Consider the following 20,068-nt stretch of genomic DNA (forward strand, 5'->3'; position numbering starts at 1 on the left):
CATATAGTATTTACATACATGCATAAATATGTAAATAGATGTTGGAATTTCTATGATTAGATCTGTTATCTTCATTTTTTTGTCAGCAAAATCCATTAACCAAAGCTGAGTTTGTCCATCAGAATATAACCAGAAACAACAATATACCAACACTTGCAGGTTTTAGTGGAGCTTCTGATGCCTTAGTTGGCAGTATTTGATCTTACTGCAGTTAAATTTGGTGGGTTTAAATGGCAACTGAAATGAGTGTACTTTTTTTGAAGTTATTAATACATGAATATGTAATCTGGTATATTAATGCTTCTTTATGCATTTTAATATAGAAATCAAGCCAGCAAAAGTTCTGCTTTGCAGTCACACCACAGATCAAACAGCAAGGATATGCAGACACTAGGGGCTGGCGGGCCAAGAGAAGAGGGTCTTCCAGCAAATGAAAGCTTTTTAAATGGAAACCTTCCTGGACCTGCACATAGTCCAATGCATGCAAAAAAACCAAGCAACACACCTGGATCTGGCAACAAGGATATAGCCAATAATAACATGCCACACCTTCTCAGCCCAAAGGACACAAAGGGAAAAACAGAATTTGATTTTAATGTGGACACCAAAAGTTCTGATGGTTCGGGTACAAAGTACCTCAAGTCCAACACCAGATCTCAGCAGAACCGGCACTCATTTATGGAAACCTCTCAAAGCAAAACTGGGACGCTGCAGCCCGGCGACAAGCACAGCCGCCACAGCTACATCGATACGATCCCACAGTCTTCTAAGAGTCCTTCCTATCGGACAAAGTCAAAGAGCCATGGAGTTCTGACAGACTCGAAATCCGTGGGCAACCTTTCTGAGGCCAGGGCCCAAGCTGCAGAACCAAACACCAGTAGGTATTTTCCATCCAGCTGTATGGACTTGAACTCTCCTACCAGTCCGACTGCTCCCCGACACGGTGATAACAGAACTTTGCTCAGTCCGTCCGGAAGGAATAACCGCAGTGAGGGCACCCTGGACACCCGAAGACCATCAACAAGACACTCCAAAACAATGGAGGAGTTAAAACTGCCAGATCACATGGATGGAAGCCATTCCCACTCTCTATCTGCTCCTCACGAATCTTTTTCCTATGGTCTAGGTTATACCAGTCCTTTTTCTTCTCAGCAGCGCCCTCATAGACACTCTATGTATGTGAGCCGGGACAGAGTGAGGTCAAAGGGCTCAGAGGGTGGCTTAAGCGTAGGGCAAGGGATGGCAGCCAGAGCAAACAGCCTGCAACTGTTATCTCCACAGGTGCAGCATAAGTCACTCACAAGATCTGTTGGCTCATCAAGAGAAGACTGTACGGAAGATACTAATAGGGTTAGTCCAAAATATGCCTCTTATGGAAAAGCTTATCTTTCTCTTTTTACTTCATGTGTGGAGAGTGTCCTATTTTCAGTCTTCTGTTTGTTTGTTTGTTTGCAGTTATTTATTTGTCTTGTTGTAAGGCAAGGAATGTTGGGTTTTTTTCAGAAGAATATTTCAAGGTGCTTTTAAAAAATGGACTATGAATACCATTATCATAAAGTACCAAAATGTGAGAACAGAAAAAATTGTCTCTGAAGTTTAAATTTCATTAGTACTTCTTAGACTTGGTTACATAGTCTGATGTAATTTTTATCGAATCCTTTTGCTTAATTAACTTTCTCATTTGTGTTTTTATTTAGCTTTTCTTGTCTGTATTTCTGTTATGAATGCTAATGTTAATTTTTGAAATGAGTGTTTCATTCACTTATAGCAGGACATTACTGATGAAATGCTGTAATTTACTACAGTAATTTACTAAAGTAATACTAAAATAAAGCTCACAATATTTCTTTAGATTAGTATGATAAATAGCTGGGCTAGTCTAGAGATTTTTGTGTTGTAGAGGCCACTGGTGATTGACTCCTTACAGTGGTTACTGCCACTAAATACCTGACTGTGTTTTTCTGTGAGCATAATGAGGGAGTAGATGAAGGGCTAGTTCTGGTGTTGATTCACATTCCCTACACAACACTTCTGAATTATCTGATGTGTTACAGACCAGCTGTACAAAGATGACTGCATTTGTCCTCAAATCTTTAAACTCGTATAGTAACAAAATGGTTCAGAGACAAGTACAAAAAAGAGTGCTTGTTTCTCTGTGATAAACTGGGGACAATGGAGAGAACATTTAGTTCAGATTTGTTGACAAACTGAAGGAAGTCAGAGTGCTGCAAATATTATGTAAGGTCCGAAAGTTATGGTTTACTCTAAGAAACTGAAATACTCTGTCTACTTAGTTCATCTAAGAAATGTCTATGTGTACCTTGCTTAATAGTGGTCTACAAGTATCATAAAAAAGAGTTTTCAGGTAGTGGTTAACTCTTCAATCCAGTAGAGAAAAAAAGACCTAATATATTTTGTCATACTTACCACATTTCCTCCATTCAGGATTATGTGTATTTACACATCAGAAAATATCTCATCAAAGTAGGAGAAAAGCAATGGATTAATAATTAACAAAAAAAAAAAAGAAAAAAAGGCTACCTAAAAGGAATTACAGCAGCTCCATTTCAAAACCATTTTTTTCTTTATGTCTTTCTCATTTCAGTCAAGTTAAATGTTACTTATTCAAGATATTACTGTCAAAGGGCAATAATAGCAACATTTCAGCTTTTGATAGTAAAAGCTCATGCTACCTTGTATTCCTCAGTGCATTAGAATCTTTCTGCATTATGCAGCAGTTAGTAATTTGAAGTAATTTTGATTTTACTTCTTGTTATTTAGAGGCTGATTGTTTTTCAAATGAATGATCAGATCATTCTTTGTCTTTTGAAAATTGGTTGACAAATTTTTATTTTATTTAGAAAAATTAATGTGTCTCTTAATGCTTAAAGTTTTGTTGATTTTCATTTGCTTTGGAAAGCCTGTTCATTTGTAAAGAACTTGCCTTTATCTCTTATGGTCAACATTTTTTAAACTTAAACCTTTAGTTAATGCTTTTAAATCTGTATTTCAACCATTAGAAGTGTGAAAGGAAAATGACTCTTCTAAAATGGATACCAACTCTGTAAATTCACAAAGCTGGTTTTTGTTTGTTTATACTACTTTCAGTAACAAATCAGAATTAAATTGTCAATCTTCTTATGCCTCTTAAAGGCATTTTCACAAAGAAGTTATTCTTTGGCTCCTTCGTATCTTCACTTTTCCCCACTCCTCTTCTGTATTCTGCATTAGGAATCAGAAAATTTCATGCCCCTCAGGATTAGTGATCTAAAAAAAATCATTAATAACACAAGTGTTCTCAAAGATTGCGTATTGTTTTCCTTTTTCTCACTTCCATGTTTCTAGTTTGTCACTGATTTTCTCTTTAGCTCTACCAAGTCTTTTTAAAGAAAAACATTGTTTGTTAGGTTTTAAATCTTATTTAAAAAAAAGAATCAACAAAAACTTGCATTCAGTATTAGTTTTAAGGCTTTTCAAGTTTCAGTTCAACACTTTTGTTTTAAGAGTTCTTTTTACTTTTAAATTAAGTGTGCATGAAAAGGATTTAAGAAGACAATCAAGTACAAGTTGCTATTAGTGTCTCATATTTGAAATTTAACTGCTGACAAAGAAGAGATACCTAATACAAGTGGTAATTTAATCAAATGTTTCTGCCTCTGGTAAATTTTAGAATCCAACTGTGATTTAAAAAAGCATTGTTTTAGCTTCAGTTCTGGTCTTGGCATGGATTCAAGGTTTGTTATATCTGTGACAGTGAGACCAGATCATCATCAACAAAAGGCAAAGCAGATTTTGCAAATCACTCATGCAGTGAATTGAAATCCCAGTTCTTAATTCTAGTTGGGTTTTTTATGGTTTTGATTTTTAATGTTTTTCCTTCTTGGACATTCTAGATTTTAATTCATAAGGAGGTTTTAGTAGTTTTCTGTGGGACCTTGTAGATGGCATTGAATTTTATCTGGTCAGTCCATACTGCAGGAAAAATTGCAGCACCTGATTCATTTAAGAGAGGGGTTAAGCCATATTTGGTGGCAAAATATGTGCATATGGATGTTTCTAAGGATGCACTTAAGCTTTTGTTTGAAGTACTCCCAGGAAGTACTGTATTCAGAAAAATAGAATGAATTAAAAGTAATGATATTCTTTTTGCTCTCCTGTCTGACTAAACTATTCACCTATGGAGTTCTTAGTTCAGAGACTTGCTGGTATTTTACATACAGTAGATTTTGTGACTGTTGGTACCTCTAGGTACTGCTGTTTAATAGCTGATAAGGGATGATAGTGCTTTGGTATTGCAATTATCACGAACTATATGTGTTTCCTGTTTGCTTTTTAAATTTGCCAGTAGCAGAGTGACATCGGAAATTAATTTAACAAGGCCTCCCTTAAAAGATTCTTCCAGAGGCATTACATCTGCATTACATTCACAGCAAAAATCTGAGGTTTTGAATCAGGATCAAGTTTTTAAAATTGTAACTTAGAGGCAAAATTCTGTTAATGCCATTTTTGTAATTTTGGAAAAAAGCAAGTAAGCAGTAAAACCAAATAATTATTGATTACATAGTCTGTGATTTGATACTGGCAGTTATTAATAACATCAAAGGAAAATTTTGTGGTCAAGTATGGAGTTCTGTTGCTTATGTATGTTGGTTAAAAACTGCAAACCAGTTTATAGTCTTTAATTTTAAGTAGTTTGTTGTTCTTTTATTTAGGGTGGAACATATCATGATCCACACACAGAAGATGGAGCATCTACTAAGGAAAATAGAATTCTGTATAATGACCCTGTTCCGAGAAGAGTTGGCAGCTTTTACAGAGGTAATTTTATCATGGATCTTTCAAATTTAATCAAGAATTTTAGTATGGAATATGAATCAGGTAGTAGAAAGGGATACAGAGGATTAACATGAACAACTACAAGCAAAAGCACATTTACATAATTCCTGTTCAGAATAAGTAACAAAATGGGGTTGTGTATGAGCATATGTATGTATATATTTACATACATACATGTGTGCATGTGTCTGTATACACACTCACAGAAACAGACACTGTTTCTACTGTGGCACACAAAAGATGGCAATTTCTGAGCAGCTGCCTCATGGCTAAACCTGGGTAATTGTTTTGAAAAGTATAATAAGAAGCTAATTACTGTCCTGCAAGTGTTAGGAGACTTGTGGGACTCCCTGAACCTAAAGAAGCCCCAATCAGCTGAAATTCAATTATGAGTCACCTAATAACCTTAAGCAGAGTCACAAATCTCCTTCTGATCCTCCTCAGGTTGACCAGTTGGCTGATTACCTGATTTAGACATGCTAAAATCTGTGACAATCCTTACCAAGGGTCCCATTGCAATATTAAAACCTGTGAGCAATATTAAAGCTCATACTGTTTTGAGTGATGCTTTTGAGTGTAAGGTTTTGTCGCCCATGCATCAGAGAATCTTTAAGAATCCTCAGTCCTGAATTGTTTTTATTAATCTTTATAACGCTCCTAAAATTGGACATGGATTATCCTTCTTTTTTATATGTAATGAAACAAAAAGTTCCAAAGAAGAATGACTTTCCATAAGTCATGTGCTAAGGAAACTCTGGGGTTTATTCAGTTCCTTTTTATAAACTAGAGGTTTTTTCCTCTTTAATTAGATCTATCAAATATATTTTAGACAGATTTAATTATTGCTTTGGGAAAATGGTACTATATTTAAAAATAGTTTGATGATATTACATGCAAAACCATTGATAATAATATGTACAAGTAACCGTGAGAAAAGTAAATTCATATTTATGTAATTCTTAAGTAGTGACTTCATAGAAAGGTTATTAGTATGTACTTTTGTACTACAGCTTGAACAAAAACTTACAGATTCAGTTTTGATAGGCAGTGTAATGTGATGCTACATTAATGCTGCAACTAGTGTCTGATCAATTTTTAATCCAGTGCAGGCATTTTCTGGTGGTACTCATAATTCTAATAAATTTATGTGCTGGGTATGTACAGAGTATTTTGAAAACCACAGTACATCTGTTTGAAAAATACATATCTGATAATAATATCTGATTTTGATACTTTAATTTTTAGTCCACTATCTCTTATTCTTAGTTACTTTAAAATACAAAGTAATTTTTTTCAGGATGGTCTCATTTTACAACTGTTACAGAATGACAGCTTTTTTTTCAATTGTACCTAAAGTGCTACTGTGTCCTCACGTTCTTGTTTCTGTAAGAGGCAGAGAGGAAGCAGAGAGCTGAGAGCTGGGGTTTTTGGCAGAGCTCAGTGTACATTGTTTGCTGTTTCTCCGTTCAGTTCCATCTCCGCGTCCAGAGAGTACGTACATAGAAAACAGCGTGTCAAACAGAGCCTCTGTGTTACCAGCAGACAGCAGCACAGTGGCAAACCACTCAAAGAGACAAACCACCTTTGATACCTGGTGAGTTGTTATTTACACAGATGTGTAGAGAATGGAAGGGGAAAAAAGGGGTTTTTAAAGGAGGAAAAAAAAACCCCACGCTTTTCTTTAAGATTTGCAGTTGTCTGTGTGCTGAGTTGCTTCCTCCAGCTATACTGGCATAGCATGGCATGTTTTCTGTCCCCTTTTGAGCAGCAAGAAATACTTCATTACACCATAACATGAGTGCATTAAAGTTAATATACTTTTGTCTTTCCCATTTTTTTCCACTATTAATCTTCAGTTAAAGATAGTTTAAAGTGCTTGTGTGCATATGGTATGGATAGAAATCTGTGGGTTCCAGAAGCATGAATTGTCATACAAATGGAAAAAATATCGAAGTGCATGTTTCCATATATACGATAGGACTGTATTAATGAATATTTTCACCCTGCAATGGGGACCACTGCCCTTTTTGTTTACACACCACAGAAGGAAATGAATACATTCTATGGGGAAAATGGGCTAAGCAACATCTTAATGGTGTATATTGATTTTAAAGGATTAAAAGCATCACATGGCTCCATTATATAACATAAAACACTTAACTATAATTATGCTAATAAAATGACTGCATATGCATAGTCTCTGCAGGACTTAAAGGGAAATACCTTAATTTTGTTTCTCTGAGAGCTGTTTGGCTCTAAAATACTCTTAGTCTTCTACTTCGTTTAATCGCAGTAAAGCACAACTGAATAAAAATAAGCAAATGGAGCTTCAAAGGATTGGTGGGAGGAATGGACTGTGTACATTTACATGGTTCAACTATGCTTCATACCACTCTCTGAAACACTTCTCTCTGAAAGTGCGATAAAGGCATGCTATCAAAGAACTGTTTCAGTGGTTTGTTGACTTAACGTGTTTTCACACGAACAACCTGTGGATTATGTGTTTAAAAAAAAGAAAGGGGGTGGGGGGTTTGGGGATGGTGGCTGGTTGGTATTTCAGCTTGTGTTGAGGTTATATACCTGTGTCAGTAATAGAAGATGTTTACTCCAGAACCTTTGTCACCTGCTCTGATTCACTAGAGTCTGCTTCCTGTCCTTCAGTAGCTCCACCTACATCCATTTTGTGGAAGTTAGCTGAGGAAACCGATCATTTATGTAAAAAGGTGGTACTTATATTGTGACTTATGTGGCTAAAGAAGGTATTTATTCCTACTGTTGAACCCTTTTACATATTTTGTTGTCCTTCGTATCTGAATCTTTCTATCTTGCATATAACATAAGACAACTGGAATCTTGTTTTGCTTTATATATCATTCAGCAATATATTGCCTTGACTGCAAAGAAACATGTAATGTTATTTCAACTCTGAACTGAAATAATAGCATATGTTATTAGAGCTGGTTGGGAATTTCTTTTATGAAGGTTTTTTTTTTTTTTTTTCATTTACAATGAAAAATTATCAAAACCAAAACTTTTCAAAGGAACATCCACTAACTTTTATTGTGAAGATTCTTCAACTCCAGGATGGAATTGCCAGTCAAACCCAGAGATACTCTGAAAATAACAAATATTCTGGAGTCAGCATTTTGTTTTTTTGGAATGTGGGGAACTTGAGTGCAGGGCCTTTGTTCTTCATTATTTAAACCAGAGGCTTGAACCAAGATCTTAGATCTAACAAGTGAACGCCCTGAACCAGAAGTTAGAGATTATTCTGAAGCACATTGTTTGGTTCCCTCAATATATTCTCTTGAAGCTGTTTCACCTTGTTAAAATAGTGAAAGGACTAGAGAGGTACTGAATATGGCCTAGTGAATAAGGCTTTTCATTAACCTTGAGAGAGTTAGATTTAAGTCCTTGATCCAATTAATGTACTCAGATATTTTCACAAAGTGGAACAGCTCTTTTGAGAAAAGAACCCATAGAAGGATAAACATTTCTTTGTATGAAATGGGAGGAATAGCAGTACCTGCAACACCAAGTTACTGCTATTTTGGCATATGCTTCTCTTTCTCTTTGCTTTTCCTACTCCCTATTTTCCCAAGATGTTTCCTGCCCAGCTCTACATGTTAACTCTGTTCAAGTTGTCCTGGCAATGGTCTAATCTTGTTGCAAAATTGTTCTGTGCCATAAATGCAGCTTAATCAGATTCCTGAGTGGTGTAGAGTCTATGTTCCTCTACTTAATTTTCTGTATAGAAGTTGTGTAAATGCTTATGAAAATGTTTAAAGCTCTGATGGAATGTGATTCTGCTTACATCAGTTTTTATGATGAAGTAAATATTTGATGTTTGACTGACATACAAAACTGGTACATGACAATTCATGTCAAATTATGAGTGACATGTATTCCACCTGGACTTGCCACTACTGTAAAATATTGCTTCTCTCATAGTATTGCTCTGTGTTGCCTTTCTTCTGTCAAAGATTCTGTGAATGTTTGCTAGACTGAATTGTCACAGATGTTCCCTTGTCTTTGTGTGCATTTCTTCACTCTGTCCCCACTGTCCTGCCTTTTAAAATAAAGATGTTATAAACTTGACTTTTGTCATCAGATTTTACTCTTAAATTACTGGATCATTTCTGAACTTTAGACAACTTGATTTGAAAAAAGGCAAATTTTTCATCCTTCTAGAAAATCTTTTCTTTGCCAGAGTTTAATTTCCTGTAAAGGACCTTGAACTTGCTCCATTTTTTCTTTTTGATACAAGAGTAGATGTTTTATTCCCTTTCACTTGTATGAGCTTTGTCCTGAGCTGAGGAAACTCAGCAGGTACAGGCAAGACGCTTAATTGTGTTCTGCCAGCATGCCAGAACATTGCCCTGAATTATATTTACCATTGTCATAGTTCCAAATATCTCTTTAGAATAAATTCCAGCGTGGAGTACTCTATCTCACATCATATTGGAAGTGTTTGCATTGATTGCTTACAAGATATTTGGGGGCTTCTGGAAAGTTTTTTTGTTTAGATCTTCCATGTCCATACAAATGTAGTCATTCTGTGACAAGCAGCTTGTCATACCTACCTGCAAAATAATAAAAATAGGAAATATATATATAATATTACTATTTTTATATCTCTGTAATATATATAAACATACACAAACTCTCTTGTCATTCAAGAAAAGAGAAAAAAAAGAAAGAACATCTTACTCTTAGGAGAGTCAAAGGCTTAAAACTCTAACCACTTTTAAGTTTCAAAACTCCAAAACAACATAGTGTTTTGTAAACAGGACATGACTGACTGTTAAATCACTGTCTCAGTATCAGTGTAACAATGCAGTCACACTTACTGTTCCTGAAACTAGAGGATTACCAATATCTGAGCAAGTTAGTTTAAATAGTGTTCAGCTGTGTCTGCAGTATGACTGTTGCGGCATTGTAAATACTTTCCAGTTCTTTTATGAAATTTGTAAAAAATATCAGAAAATTGCAAATTCTGAATGGTATTCTGTATATGAGATAGTAGATCTGGGGTTTATTCCAGTTAGTAAATCCTCCTTTTCCACACGAAAAATAAAAAATTGTAGCTCCAAACAAAGTTCAGATTTGATCTTTGATTTTTAAGCTTTCAGTGCAAGACTTTTAGACCAAGAAGTTTTACTGTGGACTTCAGCTTGTGGAATTGACATTTTTACCTTAAACTATCTATTTGGATTACTTCATTAGTTTCTGACATTATCTTGCCCTCGCTAAATGGTAACTCTGTAACTGCCCCTTAAAGGTCTTAAGCAAAACTAAAAGCCAAAGTGGAGAATTAGTGTTTGTTCATTTATCTTCCAAAAAAAAAATTCAGGTATTTCAGTAACTCCTCCATTAGACAAAAACCTTACTCATGTAATTATGATTGGTTCAGTAAAGGGAGCACTACGCTGGCAGTTAGAGCGTTTCCAAGCCAGGCTGCCTGAGATCAGAGTTGCTGAAAAATAGCTAAAATAAGCATGATGAATTGCTTCCCAAAAAGAGCTGTCTGCAATACAACTCTCTCTATGGCAGCATGAATGCGACATGCTTCCTATTTATTCTCTTTAGTTAACATGAAAGCACATCAGCTTGCTTGCCACGTGCATGTTCGCTGCTACACCTCATTGTACCTGCATGAAGCTGGATACCTTTCCTGCCAGGGGCAATAAATAGAAGCGATAATCACAGAATTTTGGTTTATTCCTATGCTTTTTCCACATGTCTCAAGCCAGAATAACCAATGTGTTGTACATTATGTGTCCTAAGCATGCAAAAGGTACACAAAGATAAAATAACAAAGCAGAGACCATTTTGTCTTTGGTTTCTTCTTGTGAATGAGCTCTCTGAGTGAGGTCTCTTATCTAGGGCTACTCTCTACTTGCTAGTTAAACAGCACAGATTCTGGTGTAACTGTTTGCTTTCAAGAGCTGAAGCTTTATGCAAAATGCCAAGATACTTGCAGTATGTTGTAAGAGTTTAGTGTTGACTGACTCAACCATACCATACAGATTTTTTTCTGATAATCCTATTTTTTTCCTATATTGTCCACTATCTAAAAATCATCTTTTGGGATGTCTAAAATATACCAGTGTTTCATCATCGATCAAAATGTTCTGCTCTATTTTTACTCAGTACAGAATCCTGGTGTTGAAGCTTCCTGCTATAATGCTATATATGTTCACTCTCTTCACATAATGAGCGTGTGTTTTGAAGCAGTTGCTTTTCAAGGTCAATGCTTTTTCAGACAACTGTACTGCAATATGAGTCATAGAAGTTAATGACATAAACCAGTCAGTATAAAGCCACTGGCTTTTGGGTAGCAGCAATTGAAAATGAGCAGAGTTCTCAGCCCCTTATTTTCCTACTCTGGTCACTCTAGTCATAAAGAGGAAATGATGGTGCAGAATTTTATTTCTCTCCTTTCTGCTCAACTGCTGTAGAGAGCAGTTTTCTCATCCAGGTTCATTGGGCCAGAGAAAAGAATCACAGTTGAGTGAATCTCTATCTACAAGTATGGCAAAAAATGTTCCAAGCTGCACTCTGAAGATTAACTTCACCTTTTAAGATAGCATCTCCATTTTGGAATAGACTTTGGAACAGAAAAGCCATAGCAAGACATTGAAAAATTTTAAAGGACAATGTAGAGTAACCTCCTGGGAATTTGCTTATGATCTGACTCTGGTTCCTCTGCGGACAACACCGTCATTGGGTTGGTAATTTGCACTGGGGCAACGGTTTGGGATATCTTTGTAGATGTGGATGCACAGTAACTCCTTTGGGGAAAGGCTCAGAAGGTTCTTAGCCCCATTTACATGACATTCTGAGTACAAGAAGGATACTTGGAGTGCATGCTTTCCTCCAACTTTTCTAACAAATCAAGTAAAAATCATCGAGTAAATAATTCAGTAGGTGTTTTGTCTGTGTTAAGTCGGTCTCATGAGTTCAGTGAATCTGTAAAGCTGTCAGTAGTCTTTACTCTCAGTACTCTAAGTGACTAATACAAGAGTGCCTTACATCTGTTACACAGTAGTACCAAATACAGGGACATGACAGCAACAGGAATCCCTGGCAATCCAATATATTTAAAATATGTGTTACAATAATCATATTAAACTAGAAGTTTTTTCCTGTAGTGTTGCAATGTCCACATTAAATCTTATGTTCTCATGCACCTGCAAGTGTTTCTTGGATCCAGATGTAAGTTCCAAAAAAAATCTGAATGTGGAAAATTTCCACCATACTTCCTGCCTATGAATCTTTCCACTAAGATCATTCTCTTAATCAACAGTTGCACTTTATCCAGCATTTAAACACTGCATGCATTTATATTTAGAACCAGGTAACGTTTTGAGGTGGTTTTGTGTAGAAATTGAGGAGCTGGTCAAACCAGCTACCAGAGCGAAGAGAATTTTATTGATAAGGAGGATGACTTCAGTGATTTCTACCCCAATTATGTGTTTCACATTTGCTTGGGAAAAAAAAAAGTCATCTTGGCATGTAGTAGCAGCTGAATCACCAGCTGATAGCATAGCATTTAAAGCCAGAATTAGAAGCCAGCGACAACTATAGTAGAGAGCTAAGTGTTGCTACATTACAGTTACTCCCAGAAAAGCTGCTCCTGTTCGTCATCCAGAGCCCTTAAAACTGTGGCTTTCCTTTAGGCTTTCCATCAAGACAATGGAATAATTTTTTTGTTTTGTTTTCATACAACTTAGGAGTGAATAAGGACTAATAAATCACCCAACATGATTTTCTGTATGTTAGTTGCTATTAAATGTCGTCTGGTCTCTGGGATCCAGGCCCAGAGGCACACCTGACTGTTATCTCCCAGTATGACGTCCTGATTTGAAATGTCAAAGATGGGAAATCCACTTTACTAAAGAGTTTGTTCTGGCAGTTAATGATGCTTATTTTGAAAATCAGTGCCTTATTTCTAATATTACTTCTCTGGCTTCATCATCCACCTACTTGTTATATCTTTGCCCTTTAGTCTGAAGATCTTTCTAGTATTCTGTAATTTCTTCTTGAATAAGTACTTGTGCATCAGGCAAGGAAACTAAATATTTGGGCTGGTTTGGCTGTGTTTCTAAACACACTAAAGAGATGGAAACCTCTGACTTTTTTAATGTAGGCCATTCTTTCTATCTCTGAAATTATTTCTGTGACACTTTCCTGTACCATTTTCAATTTTCAAGCTATTTTAAAGGGCACTAGAACTGCATTCAGTTATGTTTCACCAATATTCTTTGTAAACCATCTTTTTACCCTGTATTGGTACTTTACATACGTGGTTTACTGTGTATTCTGAAAGTAACATGTTATTTATCAGCTGTAGTTACTTCAGACATGTAAAAGGCGGAAATTCAGTCTTCAGGCAAGTCACCTGTTCCATTTTTGGGTCACCTCCTATTGCCAGCACTGTCTCACCCATGCATAACAAAATAACTGAAGTTTTTAAGTGGAAATGGACAACAGTAGTTCCCCAGCTTCCCCAGTGATAAATTTGGAACCACGTCAGCAAAGTGGTTCTGTCTGGCGAACTTTGCAACTCCTGGTTCTCCAGCAAGGAGTGGAAAAACTGAATCTGTGCTTTTAAACCTCATCACCATTTGTATGTTCTCGCAGATATGCTTTTCATTTTTCTAAAAGACCTCGTGTGTGATATTTTGGTTTGAGTATTAAGTTCTGTCTTAAAAGAAGACATGCATGCTTTCCTTTTCCCTAAATAACTATTCATTGGTTGAAACTAATCATTTTACCCTAACACTGTGTACCTCCTCTCCCATTTAATAAAGCTATCTGGTATTTGTATAGTAACCCTGGAACCAATGAATGCTAAAACATTAAGAATATTTTTACTTAATTCAATAATTTCCATTCTTTGGCATCAGATCTCAGTATTACACAGAATTTACAAAGTAAATACCAAAATAAAATCTCTCTTACGATACCTTATTTCATATTTAGGAAAAGTCCTGAAAACCTTAACTCAGAACAGCTCAAGGAGAAAGAAAAGCAAGGTTTTTTCAGGGCAATAAAAAAGAAAAAGAAGAAATCTCAAACTGTAAGTATGCAGCATTTCTATTAAAAGAAGTTATATTTGAATTACAAATTGATTTTGAATTACACCATTTTAATATGCTAGATTAGTACAGTACTTTTATTGTATTTATACTCGTGTATATCTATTTCTTCTTTTTATTTTCTCTCGTCACTGTGTGAAAGTCAGACTCTTCTCCTGTTCAGGCTTGATTTTTCTGCCTTTTCAAATATTTCTTCACTTACTAGTCCTGTGCATCTTTGTTTTCATTCAGACCCTTTGAGAGCCAGTTTTGATGCAAGTTTTAAGCTGATGTTGCGACAAATTCTTTTGCAGGATCGGGTGATACCAATCCAAGAATAGTAAATGCATTGTTGTGTCTCTTCAGAGCTTGAATAATTTCAGGCACCCATATGGAAGAAATCAGACTGTTATAAATGAGAATTCTTTCCAGAATTTTTCATACAAGTGTCTTGGTAACAGCCTCCATCTTCTTGCTGCATCCCATGACTGGAATAAGGATGATGTATCTTAACCATTCTTAATGTTTTATGTTTGGTTGAGGGAATGGATTGTGGCTTTTGTTATTCAGTATTTGCTGTCTCACACATTTTTACATTTTCATATACTTTTTAGGAGGGAGAAAGGACTTTCTTTTACCAGAGAAAAGTGATATATTGACACTTCACAAAGTTTTATAGTCTCCCTAAGAACTGAACTAGCCTAAACATAATCTCATTCTCAAATGACAGTTCTGGAAACAGTAAAACATTTTACATTTTATTTGCATAAAATTGTGATGTTTCTGTAAGTGTAAATGCAGTTATAGTTATGAAGATTCTCAGAATGGAGTAAACCATGCTCACTCCTGGCAAAGCGGAGTAAGGAGTGAGGTGGTGTGGCTCTGAGTGTTGGTGGAGGGCTGATCTGATGACAACTGGGGGAGAGGATTGGTTACCAGGTTTTTGGGGTTTTTTTAAAGTTTCTTTGAACTGTGTGGAACATATGCATATCTGTATTAACTAGCACTCAAAAAAGCATCTCACCTGCCTGCTGGGTGGGATTTAAAGCAATGGCATCTACCTCTCCTTCTGAACTTGTTCATCCTCATACCTGTACACAGTTCAAATATAATCATTTGTATCACGCAACTGAACAAAATGTCTCAATTATAGCTCTGGGATTGTTTGATACCATCGGTTCCAGTGATGCATTTTCAAAAAAAAAAAAAAAAAAAAAAAAGGTGTTAAATTTGCACTGTTATAGTCTACTCTGGTTCCAGCCATTCAGACATGGTGGTGGCAGGGAACACTAATAGTTCAGCTGATAGATGGTCTATCAACTACTTCCAGATTACACTGTTGAAGGAAATACAGACCGGATTGTGTTGCATCTCAAAATCTGGCACTTTACAAAACACCTAAATCAAAATCACCTTGATCTCTAACTACCAAAGCCATCACTGATTACAAGATAGGAGAGGCTTATACAATCCTTACTCCTTTTTCTTCTCACTCTTAAGAAGAGGGGTAGAGGGGAATGGGGAGGGAGAGAGAGATTTTGCATAAGGGAAAAAAGTATGTTTGCTACTTAGAGCTGGTATCTCACAGAAGATGAATAAATTAGTGAAATAAGGTAGTGATACAACTCTCACATCCTAAACTAGAAACTCACTGAGATCAACTTGGTTTTTTGATCCAACCAGAGACTTCTTTTCATTTCTACTTGGAGCTGATTAACAGGACAGTATCTAGGGACAGACTGTATCTCTGATGACATACAAGTGTCTGGTTCAGACACTGTTCTTTGTTCTTCTTCATCTATTAGTTGAAGACATCGACCTAACAAACATTGGGATGTTCTTTAATATCTTCCAGCACAAACAAAAATTACTCCCTTCAGTTCAGCACCAAGTTTGACTTTAGTACTAAAAGCTGTTAACAGCTCTTTAGTATTAGCTCTTCAACTACACGACTAATGTTTTCTATGATTTCATATTAAAAGTTGGCTTGTGACTACCCAAGGCTTTTTCCTGAGGGTTAAAATATGGTGTCCTAAAAGTATGAAATATCAGTTATTTACTCAAACACAGACTTTCTGTAGCAAATGGCAAACTAAACCTGAGGACTGTCACAGTGCTGGGAAGCACATCATAGCTATGATTTACTTCTGATATCCTTTGGCAAGGCTCATTTTGCTGGTGATCGTCATAGGAGTCATAAAAAATATCTGAAATTGGATTCAAGGCATCTCTTCTTAATAACATCATTCTCAAAATATCTAATAGCCCAAAACTGATCCCAGTTCCTGACACTTCCTGCTGCAGAGTTGTTCCCATGAATCATTCTCCCTAGAGTTCTCCAGGTGCAGTACCTCATGGGATAATAATTGTTACTGCCTGTTACGGGAATTCTTTGTGACGTTGTTTATGCAGAGCTGTTCTTATCCATTCTCCTTTTCATCTTGTTTGAAGGCTTTTAGTAACACAGTAAAAGTTTTTGAGGATTTCTAGAGTCACAGTTTTTTCTGTCCTGTGCCTTCAAACAATTTCATATCCATGAGGGTTGTGCAGTGTCAGTGGGCACTATCTTCAGAGGAGCCTGAGTTTTGCAGATTTTGGCACAAATTTCAAGCTATCGGTCTGAAGCAATTACTCTTTGGAAAAAATTGTTGCAGGTGAGCATTTCTCTTAGCAATGCTTTCATTCCTTTTTAATTTAATGACTTTGAAACAGGAAGATCTTCTGACCATAAAGTTCCTAAACCTAAGCTATGTTAATTTTTTACTTTCTTTCATTAACTTGGATGAAATCTAGAAGCTGAGAAAGCTGTTTAAAACCCCTTGCTTTTGATAGTGCACCCATCCTTCTGTTTAGTCATATAGTAATTCTATTACATTATAAAGTTTTCTTATGACAGGAAGGATAATGCAAGACACAGCATATGTGGCCTGTTCTTGTTTGCACCTGAGCAGGGGAGAAATAGTCCCATTCATAATTTTAATACCTTATAGTTCTGTTTGCTGTTTGTGCATCCATTGATGTGCTCTTTGGTTGTGCTAGAGAAATTAAAATAAAACAGCCAGTGTCCTTGCAGTTACAGATGAAGTTGTTAATGGAATATTTATGATAGAACTGAAATAATTCATCTTGGAGTCCTAAATCTTTCTGCAATTTAAAAATAGAATACTTTCGTTTTTTTCTAGAGTAATTATCAGCTGCTCATTCTGATACCAATTGCTATTATTGTTAGTGTATCTTTGATATTTTCTTTATATAAAAATAAGATATGTCACACTGCTTTAGGACATTATCATAAGTACAAATGATTGCCAAAGTTACAGGATTTAATCCAAAGCTCAGTAAAGTCAAAAAGACCTACCAATTGTCTTCAAAAGGCTTTGAAACACACTTTGCATTCCTAATGAACATGGAAATAAGAAGAGGTGTACTGATCTTTTTTTACATGCTTTCTATGCATTGAGTTCCTTGAATTTGTTCCATAGGCTTTTCTGTTCAATCACTGTTGTATTTTCCTAAAGAAAATTATAGGCTTTATAACATGTATTGTTGGAAATAAAAAAAAAAAAGGATTAATATAGTAAGGGCATATCTCTTGAATTTAAATACTATGCATTTAGTTTTTGTATCTTATATTGCAGACAGACTCAACCAACGGGGAGAATCCAAGCATCAAGAAATCCCTCTTTCCTCTTTTTAATTCAAAGAATAATTTAAAGCATAGTTCTTCTTTGAAAAAGCTTCCTGTAGTCACTCTACCCATGGTATTAATTTTTAAGTACAGTAGCACTGTAAAATGCTCCAGTAAATTTGTTTTACTGACTACAGCAGCATGTGGTTTATTTTCATGGTGTCACTTCCTCTTCATGCCAGTTAAGTATCTTGGGCCAGTTCAATAAATTTAAGTAAAATTGGAAGTTCTGTTGAAATAGGCTGTGCCTAAAAAATTTGTTTATAGTATTTGATATACTGAAAATGTAGAATACACAGTTCCAGAGAGAATGAGCCCCGGGAGTAAGACTAAAAAAGGAAAACAGTTGTGAAATAGTTGTGAAATTCTGACTGTTTAAAAATAAACTGTCTCATTCTGTTTCAATCAGGGGGAAAAAAAATGAAGTTTGGTTTATAGCTGTATCATAAATACATATTTTTATAAAAACTACCATTTATGTACAAATTTAATCAGTTGGATATTAACAATGGATTATCTGAAAAAGAAATTTTAGCTCATGTGTCTTGTGTTTTTGTTTGTCTTGATTCTTTGTGATAAAAGGCAGCTTGCATTAAAAATAGGTTAGGTTTTGACCGGTTTTTTTTGCTTAGAATTCTTGAAATGAGATAAAAATCTGCATCTAAGTTTTAGATTATCCTTCTGCCATAAAATTTCACCTGGGGCTGTTTCCTAATTTTTGCTTTAGTTTGGGATATTTGTGGAGGAGAAGAAAGATGGGAAAAGAAAAAGCTCTTTGTTTTGTGATGGCAAAATCAGTCAAGACATCAGTTTAGAGAGACTTTGGTCTGCTTCACTTGGGAACAAATTTATAGAACTGATCCATGGTCTTAACTGCAGTATGGAATGCTTTTTAAATGAAGATGAGGCTCAACAATATTTTTTTTTTTTTTTAATTTTAAGGCCTTGTTTAACTGCTCTCTCTTACAGCGAATAACACTAACAGCATGCGAATGCTTTAAGGGCTAAGGGTAGACTGAATCTGCATGATATCCACAGCCACTTGCTCTTACTATGGGGAAAATTATTGAAAGGTCATTGCAACTTTGCTGTGGTAATGGGCTTCACTTGTGTTCTGTAATTAACTGTGGGAAATTATTTACATCTATTCTTAAGAATATATTAGGAGACCAGTATTTAATATTTTGTTGCAGATGCCTAACACTGATGGTCAGGATCTCTTGGCATTACAGAAAGCCATTCATTCTTCTAATCACCAGAGCAGCAGGCAGAAGGATTGGCATCCTGAGAAGATGACAGAAATCCAGCCTCATGTAAGTGGCATTATCAATTCCCTGTATTTTAGTATTAATGAGGTATCTTGACAGCTCTTTCTCTGGTGAATAGAAAAATTGAATTTGACATATTTCCCAAACTTCTCATTCCCCGCTCACTGAACATAAAAAAGCATATGCCTGTGGTCCCGCATAATTTTTTGAAAATCTAGATATGAATTACAAGGAAGAGAGAGACTAAATGTCCCTGTGTCAGTCTTTGAGCCCTTCAAAATATTGTTATGGTTTTGTATTAGAGGCAAGGAGTGTTTCAGTGCACATCTGTGGGTGCAGTGCAGTGCTGTACCAAAGCCCTCAAGAGAGCTCTGTAAGGAGTGGTGAATCCTGAGGCCGCGCTGCCGCAGGGCACAGTTTGATACTTGGTGAGGTCACCAGAGCATCGAGGCCACGCCATGGTGTGGCTGGCACAGACTGCAGTTTAGGCAGGCTTCATTTTTGGAACGTAGAACTGCAGTAATGCCACTTTATTTTCTCCAGTTCTAAAAGCAGCCTGGGGGACAGGGTTTGGGAGGGAGCTTCAGTGCCATGCTCGGTTGCTATCACATTGAAAACTGGAAAATAGGGTTTGTTGCAGCTGCAGCATTTGAAGAAACAAGTTGCTCTGTGAGCTGTGGAATTTAGTGAGGCTGTTTTCATACCAATTTGTGTACTCAGGCTTCCCCAGGCTCCTGTTACCCATGTTCAGTAACTCTGTATCTCCATTTTCCTTCAACCTGCTCACCAGTTAAAGAAGCTGTGAGAGACCAGAGCTGCTTATCTCCCAGCTGTCAGTAAGCAAAATATGGTAACAGCAGAGTGCTGCCAGACCTTGTTTCAGTGAGATGATTACTCAAGACTCTCACTAACCCCTAACTGGTGTTCACAAAATTTTTAAGAACTTTGTATTTCTGATAAGCTGGGCCTCACAAAATGTAGCTAAGGTTCTGAAGTTAACAGCTAGAGAAGTGACAGATGGACAGCTAATGCAATTGTCTATGTCTGCATTTTCAAAGGAAATGAGTATGAAATAATTGATGGGAGCAATTTTTTTCTGATGTAGAAAAGGTTCCACCTTGTCAGGTAGCCAGTAGATTGAACTGTGATGAGAAGACATTTTCTCAGGTGTGTAGTTATAGCTTGTAATGAAA

At 36.1% G+C, this 20,068-nt stretch overlaps 1 protein-coding gene across 6 annotated transcripts in view; it reads left to right on the forward strand.

Moving 5' to 3' along the window:
• The window catches only part of CDKL5 (cyclin dependent kinase like 5), a 129,913-nt gene that overhangs the window by 102,145 nt on the left and 7,700 nt on the right, over positions 1–20,068 (forward strand). For 3 of the 6 annotated variants that reach the window (XM_050332523.1, XM_050332522.1, XM_050332525.1), the window contains exons 12-17: positions 324–1,350; positions 4,713–4,818; positions 6,307–6,430; positions 13,825–13,921; positions 17,558–17,680; positions 18,801–18,920. In XM_050332523.1, coding sequence (XP_050188480.1) covers positions 324–1,350; positions 4,713–4,818; positions 6,307–6,430; positions 13,825–13,921; positions 17,558–17,680; positions 18,801–18,920 — 1,597 coding nt within the window. Of the gene's footprint in view, positions 1–323; positions 1,351–4,712; positions 4,819–6,306; positions 8,935–13,824; positions 13,922–17,557; positions 17,681–18,800; positions 18,921–20,068 lie in introns of those variants that run through there. The other 3 variants (XR_007630903.1, XM_050332526.1, XM_050332527.1) reach the window with 3 other exon arrangements.

This window comes from Myiozetetes cayanensis, unplaced genomic scaffold (assembly GCF_022539395.1).
Source record: "Myiozetetes cayanensis isolate MyiCay16 unplaced genomic scaffold, myiCay2020 scf5-8, whole genome shotgun sequence".
Taxonomy (NCBI): domain Eukaryota; kingdom Metazoa; phylum Chordata; class Aves; order Passeriformes; family Tyrannidae; genus Myiozetetes; species Myiozetetes cayanensis.